This window comes from Neodiprion fabricii, chromosome 3, assembly GCF_021155785.1.
Source record: "Neodiprion fabricii isolate iyNeoFabr1 chromosome 3, iyNeoFabr1.1, whole genome shotgun sequence".
NCBI classification, from domain to species: domain Eukaryota; kingdom Metazoa; phylum Arthropoda; class Insecta; order Hymenoptera; family Diprionidae; genus Neodiprion; species Neodiprion fabricii.
This window is the reverse complement of record NC_060241.1, coordinates 21,513,694-21,533,737: the sequence shown is the minus strand read 5'-3', so window position 1 is coordinate 21,533,737 and position 20,044 is coordinate 21,513,694. Positions and strand designations below refer to the sequence as shown.

The window sequence follows — 20,044 nt, the reverse complement described above, 5'->3', positions numbered from 1 at the left end:
GTTGGTGATAGAGACATTAGGGAACCTCACGTTTTTAGCGCACATTGAATAAGGAAAAATTATTAAACAAACAAAATGTTCATTCATGTGATATGTATTCATGACATTCACAGTTCAACACATTATAAAATCAGTTTGTTATAGCTATTCCTTTTGTAACTTGTATCTTCTGCTGCTGGTAGTTGGGCAATAATAAGCATCTTCTTTTGTTTAGCTTGTGAAATTACTGGTCGACAGTGGCGCAGATTCAACGTTGAAGAACAAACGAGGAAAAACACCGGTAGACGTGGCTTCTGGCTCCCTAGATCGCTCGTCCTTCGTCTCAGATAAATCTACCGAAGCTCGATCAACCGTCAGTCAGGTTACATCGCCGGCCGCAGGTGAGTTATTCCGCCTTCCAGACAATTATAATCCAAACTCCCGTTTTTCCTAATTCGCTATTTAATTGGCCGTTGCCACAATATCTGACTTCCCACTTCTCTTTATTCCACATACGGGAAGTTGTTTCAGGTAACGCATGCATGTTTTACGCGTTTTGTCACTGTTCGCCTTATCCAGTGACGAAATAAAAAAGAATATTTGATTAAATAATGTTATATAGTTTCAAAACGCATCCGAAGTTCGTAGCATTACGTTGGAAAACATTAGAATCGGATAAAACATACCGGGCTTTAATCATTTTGAATGTTCCGATTATACAACTTTTCCTCGTGTTGTTATCACAGTTTTTACAGTTATTTCAATTATCTCAGATTCATTGCCATTACGTATTAAGGATGTTGCTTCATCCGTGTTCACCGTCATTGTCGCAAATAACACGGCTGACGATTTTTGAAACATGCTTTTATGAAGGGCTTTTCTTTTTTCCTAACATTTAATTCGGACAGTACAGTGGTTCATTTTTGTATGTGACATAATTCCGGTGTAACGTCATAACTGAGCAACCTTCGAATCACTGTATAACTCTGTCTTTGAAATATCAATAAAAGAAGAAAGTTGTCAGGAATGAAATTTGATGATCGTTTTTAAAAATACGCAACAAGTAATTTTTACAACAATACCACTGCAAATAAAACTTCGTATATAACCGAAGATGGAATATTCGTGCTGAAAAGAAAGTGATGCCTATTCCTGCAAGTGCAACTTGTGTCATTTGTTCGGCATAAGAGCCATGCTGCAATACCCTTACGCAGACGACACCTTTATGTATTCCTTCTTTAAATCCACAATTGCCGAGACTATCTCAAATCGCGATGCAAAACAAAATAGCCTTCGCAACCACTTGACCAAGATTCGGCGGTTCGGTACGATCGCACCCTTCGCAGGAGTTCTTGAAATTTTCAATACCATGCTGGAAGCATCGGGCTCGACCTCGACTTGCGATACACGTATCAAACAATTGTTAAAAAATTAAATATTTTTATATGCGAATTCGTCTAGGCGTGACGTCACTTGCTGCGGCGTGGTATGCGATCGACAATAAAAACCCGAACGCACAACCGTAAACAAAAAGCCGGGGTGAGTCGCCGAGCAGAGCAGACGACCGAATGTCGAATGTTCGTTTTGAAACTGGGTTGTGTTCTGCCCCCTACCGGCGGGCTTACGGTGGCGGAAGCGGGGGGCGGGATGTCCGGGATCTTGGGGGCAGGGCGCAGGCTGGCGCGTTGCAACATGGCCATCAGTTTGCAAGGGGACGCGCCCGCTTGCGGATCGGGAGTTTATGTCGACGAGGTTTCAAACGCGCTTCGACAGATGTCGCCTCGCGCGCTTTAAATTGTCAAATAGTAGCGGTGCCGCTGCTGCTGCTGCTGTTGTTGCTGTTGCTGGTCGTATTTGTTCCCTCTTGCGCGACAAGCCAAAAATAAAGGTGATTTCAGTTCGATGCTTTTTAAATTTGAAACACAAAATCGGATGAATGTTGTTTTTTTTTTTATTTCGTCCTCGTTGCTATCTACCTGTCTTTTATCCCTTTTTTTCTTTTCGTAAATCTTTTATCCCGTAACTTCGTGACAGTTGGCAGTGTTCTGCACTGATAGGTTAATTCGTGTTTTTTTTTTTTTTTAATGCAGCATCGCCAATCTATTTATCTGTATGCTCATTTGCGAAATCGATCAGTTGTAATTAGGGAAGAGGAAAGGAAGGGGATATCGAATTAAGTGTAGATACAGTTTGTTTATTGTTAATATACCGAATCGAATACGTTGTGAATCGCGACTATCGTACATACTATTTGTCTTGTTTATTGTATATACGTACCTATCGTCGCTACGACTTCTAACTCGTGTCAAAACAAGATTTCCATCTGAATTTACATAGTACCGTGACGTTAACACGTTATCGTCACATATTGCGTGTTACCTAACACAAATACATTTTCGACGGTGGGGGGTACGATAAAGTACAGATGGAGTTATTATTGCCACGATATTTGGCCTGTATTAGCCAAATACATTTTTGAATTTCGGTTGAAATTGGAATACACGTACGATTCACCCTCATCGTCACATCTTTGTCATGGCGTGAAAGTTCACGTTATCGCAGCAAGTAACCATTATCAATTTTGTTTTCAACTTTGTTATACAATTTTTTTATTTTTTATTTCCTCGTTCGATCAATTCACTGATAATACAGGTCCAGAATAACGTTGTTGATACGGGTCACTTACATGTTTATGTATTTACGTATAATAAATGCGATTGTGTGACCGTTTTGCGTCTACAAACTTCGCACCATTTATATCGTGTTTTTTTTTTTTTTTTTGTTTAATTCCAAGTTTATTAAAATATCTTTTGGCTATCGATTACAGAGAGCAAAGTAGTGTCGTATGTAAGCAAACGACAACTTCGAATTCTTTAAAGTCGAAAACCAAGGTGTTATAGATAAAAGAGCACCTTATCATTTTTTTTAATTGCACACATACCTACGATCAAATGGTTTCTTTTACAATTGTGCGGATATTGCACGCGCGCGTTTGAATTAACGATCGTGATATAAAATGAGTTTGAATGATACAAATCTTCAACAATCCCATTGACCTAAATTCTTATGACGAACGTTAGATGCATAGTAAACATATCCTCGTCAAATTAATGTAGCTATACAAATTAGGATTATTTGCCATCGTATTAGAATAAAAATAAAACAAACAAAAAATGTGCATTTTTAGAGGGAAAGAAAACCCACAAAAAAAAAGGAAAGAAGGAAGAAACTTGCTAATGATGTCAGTCGTAAGAAATATTCACTCGGGTATTAAAATAGCGAAAGAGCAAACGAATAACGGAAGATGAGTTTGAACAGGTGTTTCCGAATATTGAAATATGTTTTTGGCACGTGTTTTGCCGCTGACTAGAGTACCAGCGTCATAATCATAATATATAAAATTACTTGATCGAAACGTATCGAGCATCACGTATTGTTGTATATTTGAAATGGTATTTCGTAAATCGTCACTTGCCGAAGAAGTGAAACAACGGTAGATGTAAATTAAGATGTAAACCATGCAGATGCAGAGTTTGACTAACCGCGATCTCGATTTGACGGTATACCGACGAAATATGCAAGTAATAGCGCGATAATGTGCGAGCGTGGAAGTTCATTGCAACAGTTTTACGACAGCGTGTGCGTTTTTTTTGTTGTAACACGCAGGCGGTGCGGTGAGTTCGTCTAGCGCAAATCCAAGGGCTGACGACATCGTAGCGAGACGGTTGTTTGACGCCGGTAGTGCAGCGTCACTTGTCGGTGAACAGCAACAACGCGAGCAACAGAGACCAACCGGAAGTTCCGCCAACGCACCGTCTGTCGTAGAGGACAGTGGAGCCCCCTGTGAGATGCGGAGGACACCACCGCAAAACAAAGGTAAGCGCCCGTGTCTCTGCCCTATCTGGGTAGTACATATTTAATATCCTCGTTTCATGCTTTAAATATTGCGGAGTTGAGAGGGAGTCAAGTGACGATCAACCTCCTAGGGATATTCCTAGATGCAACTTGCGCATCCTGTCCCTTTTTACCCCTTCCGTCTTACTTTCACTTTCGTGCGTATGCGCGCACGCGTGGCTTTTCCCCACGTACGTGTACGCGTGTGTGCATAAGTACAGATACGAATGTTTTAGTAGAATCCCCGACACAACAGAGCCATGCCACGTTGTGGCGGTTACTCAAAAGATTATTGCCTCTCTAGATTCTTTTTCCCCGCCATGTATAAAATACCCGGATTCCTGTGCGCTCCACCGTCTAAATCAACATTTAGGAGAGGAGAGACAACACGGTTTTAAAATTCCTCACTTAGTTTTACCAATGATCGTGAACACGAATGAAACAACGTTGATACTGTTATGCGGTAAAAATGCTTCTGAATAAATTCGTATAGTTCGTGTTGATACGTAATCATTATGATATTAACAAAAATGAGGAAAGATTTGTAACAAAACGTTTGAAATCATTAAACTCTGGTGCTTTTCATTCAATTTTAACGTTTTTTCTCGGCTGATCGCGGCTTGCTGATGAAATCTCCACGAATTGTCTGTAAACACACCAATTTAATTGGTTACTACGAACATTGTTACACATATTGAACATGTCATACCGTACTTACACAAATCTATTTTCATCTACTCTAGAGATTGGTTTTTGTAAAATGTTTTTAAACGATCTTTGGAGATTTCTATGGTCAACCAAATAAGCCCAAAATCATTACGATCAATTCAGTAACCAGAATTGAATTAATTTGAACTTTCTAATTATAAAACTTTTTCTCAAATCGCTCATATCCTGGTTTGTGTTTTTTTTGTATTCACCCAGATTCATTTCTGTTACATACCATATAGTAGGGATGGTGCTTCACGCGTCATTATTGGAGCGTATAATATTGCTGGAGATTTTTTAAACGATCTCTTCTCTTTTCCTAAATTTTGACTGAGATTAATTCAGAAAAAATTGTCGCTGATGTCCAGTTGATAACTTGAACAGTTTTGCGAATAGAGATTTTTCACCTACATCATATAGAACAAATCTGTGAATCGCAAAACTCTTTTGATACAAAAAAATTCGGCAGGACTTCAATTGAGAATCAATATTTCGTTTTCAAAATCTCTGTTAGCTGATTTCATTGATTTACTGAATTTTCTGTCAAATATAATATTTTTTACCACAAATTTTGGCAGTCTACAAATAAAATTTTTCTGGATGAAAAAAATATAATGTCGAGAATTGTGAAATCCTGAATTTTCGCATTCTTTACAGTAGTACAGTATAAAAAAATATTATTAACGCAATCGAGTCAACTTATTCCTAGTAAATAACTAATTTGAAAAATAGAACCGTATTTATTGGTGCGGTATCCAGTTTATTCGTAGAATTGATCACCTTGAAGTTAATAACGTTATTGTAAACGATGTATATTGAGGAAACCGTTATTTTGCGAATTTTCAAATGTTTGAAATCCAGTAAACCGTATAATAAAGCAAGACACTCTCATAAAATTTTTAAAATCCAGCTACTTCAGTCATTCTAAAATTGGAAAACGGTGATTTTTTCTTCTCCAATCTTTCGTTACGATAACGATACTAACTTCAACCTCGTAAAAATTAAAGTCCAAATACCGACTACTCGGTATATCTCGACGAGGATACAGGGTCATTTATCGGTTGCTGAATACCCGACCCTTTGAGAGAGAACCTCTTAAGTACGGGCTTCAGGTAAAGTCGACTGCGTTAGCGGCATTCTTGTTCAGCAACCGATAAATGAGACCCTGCAGTATATACCCTAACATCGACGAAAGCTTTCCGTTCTTGTTAATCGCTTCTGCACAGGTAAACGATCTCTCAACGAAATTACTAATTTTAATTGGGTTTTACGATTGAGATGAGGACGGATTATATACCAATTTGGGTATTCCTTGCGCGAACCCGAATATTTTACAATGTACTAATTTTTGTCTACAACAAAGTACAAATAAATGCTATTGAACTAGAAAAATTTCAAGCTAAATTACGGAATATTTATCCGGAAATTGTAACTTTGAAAATCGTTAAATTTAAACGGCATTTTATGGAGATGATATGCTGGCCACGTTTCTATCTGATAATCGATATACTGAATAATAATAGATATCTGATACAAACTGCTGTACGCATGAAAAAAATTCCAAAGAATCCGTAACGACGATAAAAACAGGGAATCTCCGAATATTTAAGAAAATAATAATGCTAGAACTTGGAAAATTATCACAAGCAGAAGAACTTTGGTAACCGCGACTTCTTAGGGGTTGCGCTTGGCAACGCAATTCATGAAAATTTTCGATCCTAATCTATCTTTAGGTGTAATAATTAACTATAACTCATTTTTATTGAGAGTCAGTCTAATTTACGAGTGATTGAGGAGGGGCCCAACTTATGCATCCACAAAATACTGCTCTCCGCGCAAGGAGTACCTTAAGTGTGGTGGACGATACTTTTCATAACAAGCATACTCGTTTCTTTTGGCAGTACGTATATGCACATGTACAAAGTGATTACCCTGAACTGAATTCTCGGCTATTAGAATTTACTTTAAGGGGGTACCCTAATCTATTTCGACTTTGTTGTATGTATCTCCAAATATCGAAGTCCACATATCTTAATCGGAAAAGGCCTCAACGGCCCTATTCTACACGCAATCCTGAACAAAAATACTCCAATACATCTTCATTCGGCGCAAAGATAAAGAAATGGCCCGGAATTTACGAAATTGCAATCGTCAAATGAAGATGTGTTGGGAGTGATTTTGTTCAAAATTGCGTATAGAATGGGGCTGCTGAGCAGTGTTGAGCGGTTTTTTAAATTAATTACATTCTAATTATTATAACTATATATATTACACATGCAATTTGTCATTGAAAAAACAATTACTAATTACAAATGGCCCATGTAATTAGTATCGCTTATACTTCTAATTATAAATTTCGAATGTAATTAGTACCGACATTTCATGCCGAACATTTTTACCTAAGGGATGATTTTTGTTTCATACGTTTCGCAATATACTTTTCGAAATATAGTTATGAATTTCGAGAATCTACCCCGCTAAAAAAATTAGTTGTATACAATGTACGTGTTGTGCAAAAAGAAACAAATATGGTTGGGTCTAAAATATGTCTCGCATTCGATGAAATACTCGTACTCTTCGCCTTCGTCTTCATCTTCGCCTTACCCGCAGAGCTACAACACCAGCTTAAGCCAGCCGCGATATCGCCGCGATTTGTGATTGGTCGTAGATAATTTAATAACGAGGAAAGAGCCTCGACACTATATCGCGTAAGTGAAACGTGCGAGAGAGCGAGACGAATAAAAAGAACCCGTGCGAATCGCCGGGAAGAATGACTTACGCTGGAAGGGAGGGTTTACGGACGTTCGTTCGACAGAGAGGGAGAGTCGTTACTTACACACTTCGTAGTTCATAACATGGTTTGAGGCGCTATGGTATGTACACTTGACCGCAGTGATTCTGTGACAGTTAACTCTCTCGACGAGTCGATTACGTTGGAAATTGAAAATCAGCCTGCAACGTCACCATTGGCCGACCGGGAAACAGGCTCAATCTTCCTAAACATAACCATACTCATTAACGTAGAATTTAAGCTAAAAATACAAAATTCAACGGTTGGTCGCCCTGGCACACAACTGCTCTCGGATTGTAGCGCATGCGCATTTAACTATGACAGACGAAGGACCGTTCTGTAGTAAGCAATTCACTCTGTAAAAGACATTAATTCCGCATATTGTACGTTGCCAACGTAACCGCCTCGTCGGAAAAGTCGAGTGCCTCAGAATCACTGTGGCCAAGTGTACGAATTGTCGCGTCGTCGAACGAGAGAAGCGTACGGCGGCCTCCCGAGAACCGCGAAGTGGGAGGACGGAGAGCGAAAGAGAGGGAGAGAGAGAGAGAAAGGAGAGTTAGAGAGCTGATGACTCGTCTCTTCCAGCGTAGCGTAGCTAGAAGCAGCAGCAGCAAGTCTCTCTAGCGACTCATAAACCTGTGGCTGCAAGATCACCAATAGCGGCGGCAACGCGGGCATGGATTTCTTCACTCGGTTCAGATTTTCACAAGTTTTCGTATCGCCGGCTGTCGCGTCTTGCAATTTCCAATCGTGTTCTACATTCGTATACGTATAATTATATTTATACATGGTTTTTATCGAAATATTATACTCAACTTCCGGAGTTTCACAGTTATACCGTTAAAAGCATACCTATATTCCAATACAAGGAAAACCACGTTAACGAAGTAAATAAGAATATTGAGATAATTATTAGATAGAGTGATAAGCAAAACAAATGGAAGAACAATGCAAAGTGCGTGCGTGTGCGTCTGTTCGGTGTGTGTGCGTGTGTGTGAGTGCGTGCCGTGTAACGTAGTTCTTAATTTGTGATTATAAATTCTTGGTACATGACGCGATCGCACTTGCGCTCAATGCAAACGTACGTACAACCTATGAAGGTATGCTCACATACAGGAATGGATGCACGCGCATGCATGTAACAAGGAAATTGGACCGCAATCCGCGACGTGGTTCGGTTCTTTCACCGTAGTTTTTCTCGACCTTATTCGTAGGTAGGAATGCATGTACATACTCACGTATGTACTTACAATATCATTTGAATATACGAGTATACGTACCTATTTTGACGTCGGCCTTGGCGTCATATTATACGCGTCCTCACGTGGCACGAGGTGCGAGGCCGACTTTTTTTTCCCCTACTAGTATATTTCAGAATTACTTGTCACTTTTTTACCTAATTAAGAAACGAACAGTTGCATACTTACGTATACTGTCAATTTTAATTCTTGAAAAAACTGTTCAACCATACAGCAACAAAACTGTCTAAACTTTTTGAAGGAAATTGCATGACTCGTTTTTATTTGCAAGGAGGCTTCACATGTTCGGTGAAGATGGTGCCGAAATTTTCAGAAAACTCTCATCAAATAGTTTCAGTAGGGACAGATTGATTTTGATGTTTCATGAATTTTATGGACTTGGTTTCTGAGTAAATCCAATTCAAACTCATTCTGCCACAGTCGAAGAAGCTCCATATCTACAAGAATACATGAGTATTTTACAAAATTCGTTACTCCGACTCAAGATCCCCAAATTTTTTGCAATTCTCTAAGCAACTTTACGATACGCATTATACTTGCTGTGATTTTTTCGATAATTTTATTACCATTTTTTACCCAATTGTAATTTTTCATCAGCCGATTAGTTGAATTAATTTTGAAATTAATATGAAATCATTGGGGAAGTTGATCAGAGGATGAAATTTAACGGATTAATTTTGAATGCTGTTAAAATAAAGAATTGAATAACCAAAATCCCAAAAGTATTTGTTCCGTGATTACAGATAAATTTATTTTTCAAGACCATTGGGTATCATTTTTACCTGTGTATATTTATATTATGTTTTATTAGCTTCTGTCATAATTTCGTCCACCTTTTTGCGACTGTTTAGACAAATACGTAAGCTTCTAACAAATTACCAATCTTAAAACGATGGCAGGTTGAAGAACGTAATGTTCTGTAAATCTCGCAACGAGTTTTACAACTTACAATTAAGGATTATCTAAAGTTGGATGAATCATAAGAATACAGAATATATTTATACGCTGGAAAATAAGTCTTACAAAATCATTTTAAGGTTACTAGATAGTGATTCTATTTTAGTATTTAGTCAATTTATTGTTACAAACTTTAACATCATCAAAAAATGCTATTTAAATCTGAAACTAAATCTCTTCAATTTTTTTCTTTACTGCATAATGAGCATGATCAGGCAAGATGTTCTAGAATGTTATATTTTTCAAATGCATGAAGCAGAGTCATATGGAAAGATCTGTGAGATATAATTTTTTAGTGAGATTTGAGTGAAATTGATCAATACGTAGATGAGACACTGTCAGTATTTCTTGTTTCACATGTGCGCGGCGCTATATGTGCTGATTTTATTAAAAACAGAAACGAACAATAACATTGTAATATTTCAACTCATCAATTTGCGGTACTGAAGTTAATACCGAAGCAAAGACTATTTCTTAGGGCTACAGTTATTGATTTTTGCCAAAATAGCATAGTAATTTAAAGGAATAAAACAACGCTTATTTCAAAACCTTAAAATTTCTTCACATATTTCTCGCTATATAGAATTCGTACACAAACCAAATTTAAGTTTAAGAACCCTGAAAAATTAGGGAACTTGAGTCTTAATTTGTATAGCTCTACTGACAATATTGATTGATCTTAAAGAAAATGACAGTAACTCGCAATGCAGTATTCCAAAGACGTGTTTTGACAGTCTGTTAGTGAAGTATTTACTCTTCAGCATGTTGCTTCAGTTTAACCTTTTGTTACTCGCGCTACAAGTGCGACACCGCCCTTTAGACAAAATAAATTGCAATATAAATAACTATATGGATAATTGTGACTTCATACTTTACCGATTCTCTCTTTGAAATGTTTACTATCGTTAAATATACTTATAATTAACAAGTATAATGTACAAGTAAAATATATTTATATTCAACAAGATCCTGAAAAAGCGACACAATGCTCATTATGTGAGTTAAATTGTCAATTCAATTTTTTCCACCACGTTGTCAGACTTTACTCGGAACGTCTCAGCTGACAGTAAAAATGTCCGATACATACAGCGTGCTAAATTTTTGCTTTATATCACAGCAAGATTTGTGATATGTAGTTGTATTTTAGTTGTGACATAAAATAACCTTAGGAATTGAATTTAAATTTGTTAAAAAACATATTTAAGTACATATATTTTTTTTTTTTTACTTAATTTTTGTTCATTTATAAAATAATGTTATTAAAACTAAAAAATTATTCTGATGTTGAGTCAGAGTTACAAAAATCTGATGACGAGTTCAATAGTGAAGATGAAAGTGACGACAATTTAACCCAAGACATTGACAGTAACAACAAAAACACCAATGTTTTTTTTAAAGTAAAAATAAAAAAATTAATTTGAAGACAAGCTTATAGTTGAATAGAAAAGTCTGGGTCGGAGAACAAAGGAGCAGCATGCAGATCGCTATTACAGATTCAGATTACAAATACAGATGTTTCGAATTTATCATAGTTTTAATAAGACTAAAATATTTACAATATGACTTGAACAAGTTGTTAATGCCAATCAATGACAATTATTAGTTGACCATTAAACATAAACTACTGTAATACTTTTCACTTTGATAAAGAAATAAACTTTAATATTTTTCAAAAAAAATATAAGTAGACAGAAATAATAAAAAAATATAACTACACATAAATATTATTATTATTAAGAAATATTTCATTACTATATTGTGACGTGGAGACGTCACATTTCATTTAACATGAGCGGCACAGTGCTTGCCATAAAATGAAATTTGACAGGCAATCAAGCATGAGTAACGAAAGGTTAATTACATTCAAAGTGTCGTTTAAATATTTTAACTTTTTATAGATTTTTTGAATCAGTCGGGTCTGTTTGTAGTCACTCTTTTTTAGCTGTGATCAGTATCCTGATAATCAAAAAATGTGTAACGCCTGTTATCATATGCATATTACGTACCTCAAATTTTAATGGATCTACTTTGATCAAAAACTCAAATTTTTAGTTATTTTGAGTTCTAATAATAAGCGAATATACATCGGCGTAATACTTGGTGCCAAGTTTACCATTTTGGGCTTTTGGGTCACTTACCAAATTTCACTTACTCTTCAATGCCTTATTATCAGCGTTTTCGATGAACCTTCATAAATCGCAATTCCATGTATATTAATCATCATTATATATCGATTTTTCATGAATCTGTACAATAACGACTTTATTTTCTCTCAGTCGACAGATCGGGAACTGGGCAGTCTGGCGGCTCACCGCGGGTTACGCTGCGGTTGAACCAGGTGCGTACCTCCAGGGATGACAAGAAGAGTGGTACAGCCCCACGCCACGGTGTGACTAGCCAGTCTCAAAACATGGATGGGTCCAAGTCCTCAGCATTGTCAGGGGGAAACCCGGTGGCAACTGGGTCTGCCAATAACAGTAGTGCATCTGGAGAAAGTGGGGATGTATATGAATTTAAAAGTTCAAAAGAGGCGACGCCAGTTCGAGGAGCGAGTACTTCACCGAACCCTGGTGACAAGGATAAAGATGCGACGAAAGCAGCAGGAGGATCTGGAAGTAATGCTTCAGGGACCGTAAGTGCTTTGTCAGCGGTAGCTGAAATCTCTGTCTCCAATACGGATGAGACTTCAGTCTCTGCATCACCTGCCGCTAAACGCACATTAGAAAGTGATAATCCTGATGAGCAAGATGAAGAAAATCGTCGAAAGAAGAGAAAGGAATCTGAGAGCACTAAGGACAATTCTAAAACTGTGGTAACTGGAAGACTGGCGGCTGGTAGAAATAATCCAACTAATGAAAAGGTGGGCGATGAACGAGTTTTCATTCATACTCTTAAGAGGGTACATATGAGTAGACAGCTGGAAAAGTGGGTGGATCTTTGGGAATTTCTATTCAATTCAATTGGGGTTTGTTTTATTCCAAAGTATGTAAATCAAGCTTTATTGGCTTTCTGTTGTCCTTAAATTAGAGTCATTCAATAGAACACATTGTTATTGATAATAATATCAACCATTTTGTTCAGTGACGTGTTTTATTGTGCCCACGATAACTAAAGAACAGTTCAACCGATTTAGTTCAAGGTTGGAAATAATATTCTTGGATGATTTCTCCTGTTTATCACGATATCACTAATTTTTAACATTATATTTTTTTCCTGATGAAATAAAGTAAAATTTTGACGAAAAATTCAACTTCAACTTCACACGGTCGCAATTTCAATGAAATAAGCCAATAAAAAAAAAAAATTGAACTGCGCCTAGGAAGCTAAACTATCTGACAATACTGTCTCCACATTTGAAGTATGTAAATCTTTTTCAGCCTTGTTTGAGGTATCGTGGGCACTGCATATCACCAACCTAAATTGTTGCCATCAATGTCAATAAAAATGGTTTTGATCGTTTGATTGTAATTAAAAAAAGTATGTTGATAAAGCTTGATCCACAAACTTTATATATATTTTACAAATTCTTAAATTCGCCTACTTTTTTCAGCCATCTACTTGTGTATACTCTCGTAGATGATATTTAAGGATTCGTTTTCAAATTAATTAAATAATTCTTTGTTTACAGTGTACAAAACTCGGTAAACTAGGAGGAAATACTGCTGTAGGTAAAAACAATCAAGCCACTTCCATTGCCAATGTCGATCGAAAAAGTCCCAGTTCTTCTGCAGCTACTGGTAGTAGTCCGAAACCGGCTAGCAGCATGGTTGGTTCTACGAATACAAAAGCAGCTACTCCAGCCCCCCCTGAATCAGACGGTGAAGACGATCGATCAAAAAGTTCGGATTCAAATTCGGCCCCAAAAGTTCCACCTCTAAAAATAGTGATACCACAGAGCACAGTGTCTGAACAGGAACAGGGAAATAGAAATGGAAAGAATACATCGAATAGGAATCACCAATTGCCTTATGTTGTCGCAAGCTCAAATAGTAACGATTCTACTGACAAAGATCAAAATCAATCAGCCAGTGGAACTACGAGTCCCACTGAAGGTGCTCCGTCTAAAAGCGAAGAAAAAAAAGACTTCACTGGAGCTCTACATGGCGAAGAACGGTCTACACACCATCAAAGAGTCCTTCGAAGTTCACACAGGTATGAAGAATTTATAGCATTGATGTGTCATGCTCTTTCTGGGAACTGGTTTCTAATAATTACGAATTTCAGGTCTGGCAATGGTGCCAACGGCTCGGTTATCTCAAAGGAAACTGCTGGCGCTTCATCAGGAAACGGCAGTTACTCAAACTCGTCTCCACTTCCTGCAGCAGCATCGTCAAATGACCGTTCAAACAATTCATCACCTCAGCAGCGTCACAATTCTCCGACACCAGAAACCACCAGTCAGGATCCAACAAAAACGACAACAACCGAACAAACCTCAGTTCCTCATAGTACTTCGAAAACAACAACGACCAGTGAGAAAACGGAGAAAAATTCCGATGCTAGCTCAAAAACCCAGAAAGACACAGAGAGTTCAGATACTGCGTCATCGACTCAATCCACTTCAACTCCGAACACAACCACTCCTCCTACTACCGTTGAACTCCATCCGAGGAAAAGAAAAATGAAACCGAATAAGGAAGCACAGCAGGCTGCAGCCACAGCTGCCGCCAATGAAGCTGCTGAAGCTGCTAATACAGGACCTGAAGTTCATCCGCATGATCAGCCAATCACCAATTGTTATCAATTGTTCCTCAACATAAGGAAACAGGTAAAATAGTTTTAGATAGTTCTGAATATGTACATGCATCTTTTCAAATATATCCATATCTGGTCCACTCCAAAACTGCTTTTGAGATTCAAACGTTGATACTGACACCTTTACATAATCCAGTCACAGGTTAGAATCGATTTATTTAGAAATTCTCTGTCAAAGTAAATTCGTTTAAAATTAAAATTAGTTGTACTAGTATTATGCATTCCACGTTACACTGCAAATGTTTCAGACTTTGAGTTTCAAATAATATTTCACTAACATTCAAAAAATAGAATTTGTAGTCCTACTAGTGTCACTAACCCAAGTACAACGGATGAAATAAAAAAAAAACACTTGTTTTTCATAGATTGAGCGGCGGAGAAAAGGTCTTTTCCCTGTACAACCAAAACCACCTCAGGGTTTCAAGGATTATTTAATGAATCGATGCACTTATGTCTTGGCTGGAAATGCTAATAAAGAACCAAATGTCAACCCGCCAGTTAGTTTGCATTGTGCAATGAAGGATCTGTACATGGAGCAGGAAAAGGAGAGGTATCGTCTAAGAATGCAACACGTAGTTGAAAAAGAGAAGTTGGTTTTGTCTGTGGAGCAAGAAATCCTCAGGGTGCACGGCCGAGCTGCTAGAGCCTTGGCAAATCAGTCACTTCCATTTTCGGTTTGTACAATTTTGAAGGATGAAGAAGTATACAATGTAATAACTCCTGAACAAGAAGAAAAAGACAGAAATGCAAGAAGCCGGTACAATGGACGATTATTTTTGAGCTGGCTTCAAGACGTTGATGACAAGTGGGAAAAAATTAAGGTAAGCTGAACACGTGAAATTGTGTGTCATAACATTGGCTTTTTATATATTATCCTTAATCGGAGATGGCATGCTTTCTGAAAACTAGGAAACCTAGGAGCGGAAAAGAAATTTTTATGATCTTGGAAAAGTCCTAATAATCGAGACAGGTCAGGAAATTTTGTAACTTATCTGAAAAAATGTTTCTAAGTGTACATGGAAATTACCTCGTGTATTTAGTCCAGTTTAAAAAAATTCGATTTCAGAAGATATTTATTAATCAGTAATTGAAAATTGAGCTGTAATGTATATCTACATGAGAACTTTCAATCGATAATTTTCCAATCTTTTTTTTTTTTTTCGTCTAATAAGTTGTGTGGTTAAAACTAGTTAAAAAATATGAATTCACATTCTGTATAGCGTTGTAATTAAATTCGAAAACAGTGATATGAGATTAAAGTCAGAGTTTCCAGCGATCGAGATTTCCTGGAAACAGGAATTTCATCGACCGGGAATTTTTGCATCAAATCGAACTTTTGTAAAATTTCGACCCAAGTCTAATAATAAGAGCCCTTACTCAACTCATTTCACATTGAAATCATATCTTCGAAATGGTATATAACAACTCGTCTAGTTATATTATTAATAAATATAAGCTATGTAAGAGTTTTTCATTTTTTTTCGTCCATTTCCTCACCACATCTCATACGCCTACAACTGCCATAGATACATACTTTAAGCAGGGTAAAGGGATGCTCGACCATTTTTTTTTATTGGGAAATCCAATTGATTCGGAAATTATGTTCGTCGACGAGCATCTTATTTTCAACAAGTATCATGCGTATTTAAAGATTACTATCTAAAACAACTAATATTCAGTCGTTATGCAGCTCAAAATAATGTTATGAATGTCCGGGAATTTTTATAAAATGACAGGAAAAATGCGGAAATTATACTGGAATTTTTAAGTCCCGTGTTGCTGGACACCCTTAAAATATCCGGGATTGATAAAATTGATTTTTTCCTTTCCATGCCAGACGAAGTTTTTCAGATTTTTAGTTTAACTATATTGTTGGACAAAATTGTTCAAAAAATTATAATTTCTTTCCCAGAAGTTACCAAGAAATTCGTGTTCAGGTGGTCGCAATGTATAGGAATCGCCAGTGTTCCAATCCTTATTGAAGTTTTCCAAAGTTGAATATATTTTAATTAATATGCACTCGTACATTTTAAGGCTGTCCAAGAAATCTTGGATTTGAAAAATTTGTCATTTCGAAAGATGCCCATCAGATAATTCCGATATTTTTAAGTGATGAAAACCGATTGAAAAGTTTTTTATCATTCATATCTTTTATGAAAACCTTACGAAAATATCTACAAACTTAAAAATAAAGCTGGAATTACTAATTATACTTGGCCTATGACTTCCATCACAAATGATGTCGTGTCATAGTAATCATGGTGTCTTAAGTCTTAACTAGCGTTCAGCAGCCAATATGATAAGTTTGTGTGTCGAGTATTTTGATGAATTCCACTCTACACGAATTCGAAATTGGTTAGATAATACAATGTTCCATTCATGATCATACAAGATCTGTACGTATTTTCTTGTTTTTTCAGGAAGCTATGCTATTACGGCATCACAATGAAGCGGAGTCTCTTCATGCGGTACAACGGATGGATTGGGAATGGAAGATGAAGGAAGTAGGTCTTTGTGATTTCAAAGCTAGACCTCAAATAGAAGATCTTCACGTTCCCATGGTCCACGTTTCCGACGACTTCGATCTTCTTCCAGCATAATGAATTCCAATCACAGCCACATTGACGGTTCTTATCATTTCACATATGTATGATTTTTGCAAATCATAATTTCAGAAGTTGTTCTTCAACTTTACCTCAATGCAGCCTCGAAACATTATAGAATGAAATCTCGTGAAGATAACTGTGATAAGTCAGTCGTTAATGCCATTGTAATCCTATTCTGAAGAGACCGGTATATTAGACGCTATGACAAATTTTCATGAAATATTATACGATTATAGATAAACATAACTTGTATAAATCATTATACAGTCGTAAAAAATTCGTTACTTGACAGACAGCATATTTTTCAAATTTTTCAGTTATCACAACTGAGCTCATTTTCTTTCATACTCTGTATAGGACTATTGCAAGTTCTTGTGATTTTGAAAAAATCAATTCCGAAAGATACAAACAATGTACGTTTTAACAATTTCGAACTAATTGTTTAATATTATTTGCCTTAAATTCACAATTGAGTCATTGTCGCAGAAATTTTTTAATTTACGTGATACGTTTCGGAGTTCTATATATCCGGCGAATATTCCAAAAACAAATAATTACGATCTATCTCGTACTAGAGAAACATCGTACTGGTTATATGTTTCTTTCAGTATCATGATTCATTGCTTGACTCATACAACTTTTCTTTTCACGTATCCTATAATACTTTTTATGGTGCACTTTTAATTTAGTCTATAATAGGTGGTTACAGACAAGGAAAAGTTATTAAGATTGGACTATTTCGTATAAGGCTAGCAGATGTAACGAATGTTACCTGCTAGTTTAAAGAATAGCTTAACACATTGTGTACACCAGAAAATCCAGAATATGTCGTGTGGAAAATAACTGGCCAATTTACGATGATCTCTCTATAAATAATGTGTAATAAATTACACAATGTATATATTTTGTAATTATAGAAATTAGAAACTATAATTACTACGATCGATAAAACGATGAACGGTAGTAATATATTACTCACAAATGTAAATAGAATGACTGTAAAAACAGTGAAAACAATAATGTTAGTAGGTTAAGGAATATTTCATCTTTGATACATAAAACACAAAATCAATAAATAATATACTATCTTTATTTCTTCTCATCTTTAGACTCTGAATCTAGGGAAAAATCTAATGGCTTATCATATCCCATTATCCTCTTGTAATGGTTTATATCCTCGAACAATTTTGGATCTAGGAACAATGGATTGTCCTTCACCACAAGGGTTGTCAGCATGGCTGGAATTGCTGGGACCTTAACATCGTCTGGTGTAAACTGAATCTTAAACATTGTATAAAAGAAATAAAACATTTAATTATACATTGTAGAATTAATAAATATGATCTGCATAATAATATATTATATCGTAAAATATAGTATTGATCACAAAACTGGCCAACTTGTGGGGAAGAAAATGGGGAAAAAAAAACTGAGTATTGAGATGGCACGATATCATTGTTAGTGTCAATTATGAAACATTATCTTGAGAATTACAGGAATAATTGTTTTGGTTAGTAAAATAAAAATCGTTTTAATTGGAGATAATTATTTGAAAGACTAGGTGTGAACTTGATCTCTAGTGAAAATGACATTGAAATAAAACGTCGGTGTAATGATGTAGTTTTGGAGCAAGTCATTATTTTAGAAATGGGATTTTTTAAAATTTGGCTGATTGTAATATGACAGAACATACTCATATTTTACGACCCTAATTCAAAGTTATTCTAAAATAATAAAATAGTGATTTTTTATCCAATATTATATGATGACAATGTCATTAAATTGAACCTTAGGGTTTGAAACATGGTTTTAAGACTACACAGTGAAATATTTCTTGAAAAATAGTTTTGATAAAATGGTTAGTGATCATTCTTAAAGTAAATTATGTTGAAACTATCTAAAATCACTAGCTAAATTCAGTAAAATACCTAGAAGATTGAAATATGCATGCCTCATCCTATTACGTAGAAATTCAATGAGATATGTATTATGATCAAGCTACTCTAAAGAATATCTGTGAAATTATATCCCAGATAAGCATGTTTATTGAAACTAAACACGTACAGCTTTGGTCGAATCTACGAAAAAGGAAAAGAAAGTACGTGGAAAAAACTTACCTTTTTTTGTCGTAGAAATAAGGTGTACGTATATGCGGTATAGTAATCCTCTTTGGAGTTGTATTCTACTTGAGTAACATACCGTTTGGTTACCAGGTGTATCAATAATGGAGATATCAGTACAAAGAACCCATAGAATGCTCCAACGCTAACAATTACAGGTGTGACGCCTATTTCTTCAATCTTAGCATAAAGCATTGGCTGCGAAATTATACCGGTGATCGAGGTGACAAGTGTAAAGAATTTAACTGATCTGACTTGTGTCGTCAAAGAACCTTGATAAATTTTTTCAGTTTCTGATATCCGCTTGTTATCAAACTGCGTGTTACTTTCTGACGTGAACTTACATGACTGTTGTAAACTGGGTAAAAATTTCTGCAAAATGACATAATAATTTTATATATGTCAGAGCACTCAGCATTCAATCCTCCAAAATTCTAACCTTATTTTCGGCAACGCCGGATTTTATGTCCGTTAATGTACATCTCAGTCGCGTTATTTTGTGTATCGATCTCTTCATGCTTCCGAATACACATTGGCTTATTAAAAATGCCATTACTCTAATGAATGTATTTTGCTTGCCGAAATGTTAAACTATCGAGATCTATCAGCGATATACGATCATGTTCACGAGGACCGCGAAACCACACGGTGAGTGCGACTCGTGCTGGATCATGTGATTATTTTACTATAGTTTACCAGTGGATTCCCTGGGGCCCTGAGGCTCTATTCGCGAGTTGATGACCCTAGATATCGCATGCGAGATGTCTGAAATATCGAATGCGATATATGTCAAACTGATTCTCGAGCTTCGGTTAGTTAACCGTATCGATAATTACGATTCACCCTTTATCGAATGGGTAAGACGGTGCGATACTGCAAATCGTATACGATAAATTTCGATAATTTCAATTATCTTTTACTGTGAAATCTGCTATTTTTGTAAGACCAACAAACTTACTATTCAATAATTACGTA

General features: G+C 36.2%; 2 protein-coding genes across 3 annotated transcripts in view; one reads left to right on the top strand and one right to left on the bottom strand.

The window, feature by feature from the left end:
- LOC124178736 (ankyrin repeat domain-containing protein 12-like) overlaps positions 1–18,041 on the top strand; it is a 46,800-nt gene extending 28,759 nt beyond the window's left edge. For both annotated transcript variants that reach the window (XM_046562318.1, XM_046562319.1), the window contains 7 exons: positions 215–380; positions 3,646–3,855; positions 11,865–12,448; positions 13,217–13,740; positions 13,813–14,356; positions 14,709–15,164; positions 16,764–18,041. In XM_046562318.1, the coding sequence (XP_046418274.1) occupies positions 215–380; positions 3,646–3,855; positions 11,865–12,448; positions 13,217–13,740; positions 13,813–14,356; positions 14,709–15,164; positions 16,764–16,943 (2,664 nt within the window). In that variant the 3' untranslated portion in view covers positions 16,944–18,041. The remainder of the gene's footprint in view (positions 1–214; positions 381–3,645; positions 3,856–11,864; positions 12,449–13,216; positions 13,741–13,812; positions 14,357–14,708; positions 15,165–16,763) is intronic.
- LOC124178766 (transmembrane protein 70 homolog, mitochondrial) lies at positions 18,022–19,775 on the bottom strand. Its single transcript, XM_046562375.1, has 3 exons — positions 19,509–19,775; positions 19,067–19,441; positions 18,022–18,230 (listed from the first exon to the last, which is right to left on the bottom strand). Exons 1-3 carry the CDS (start codon positions 19,620–19,622, stop codon positions 18,039–18,041), a joined length of 681 nt encoding a protein of 226 aa, XP_046418331.1. The 5' UTR covers positions 19,623–19,775; the 3' UTR covers positions 18,022–18,038.
- Between the last annotated feature and the right edge of the window lie 269 nt (positions 19,776–20,044).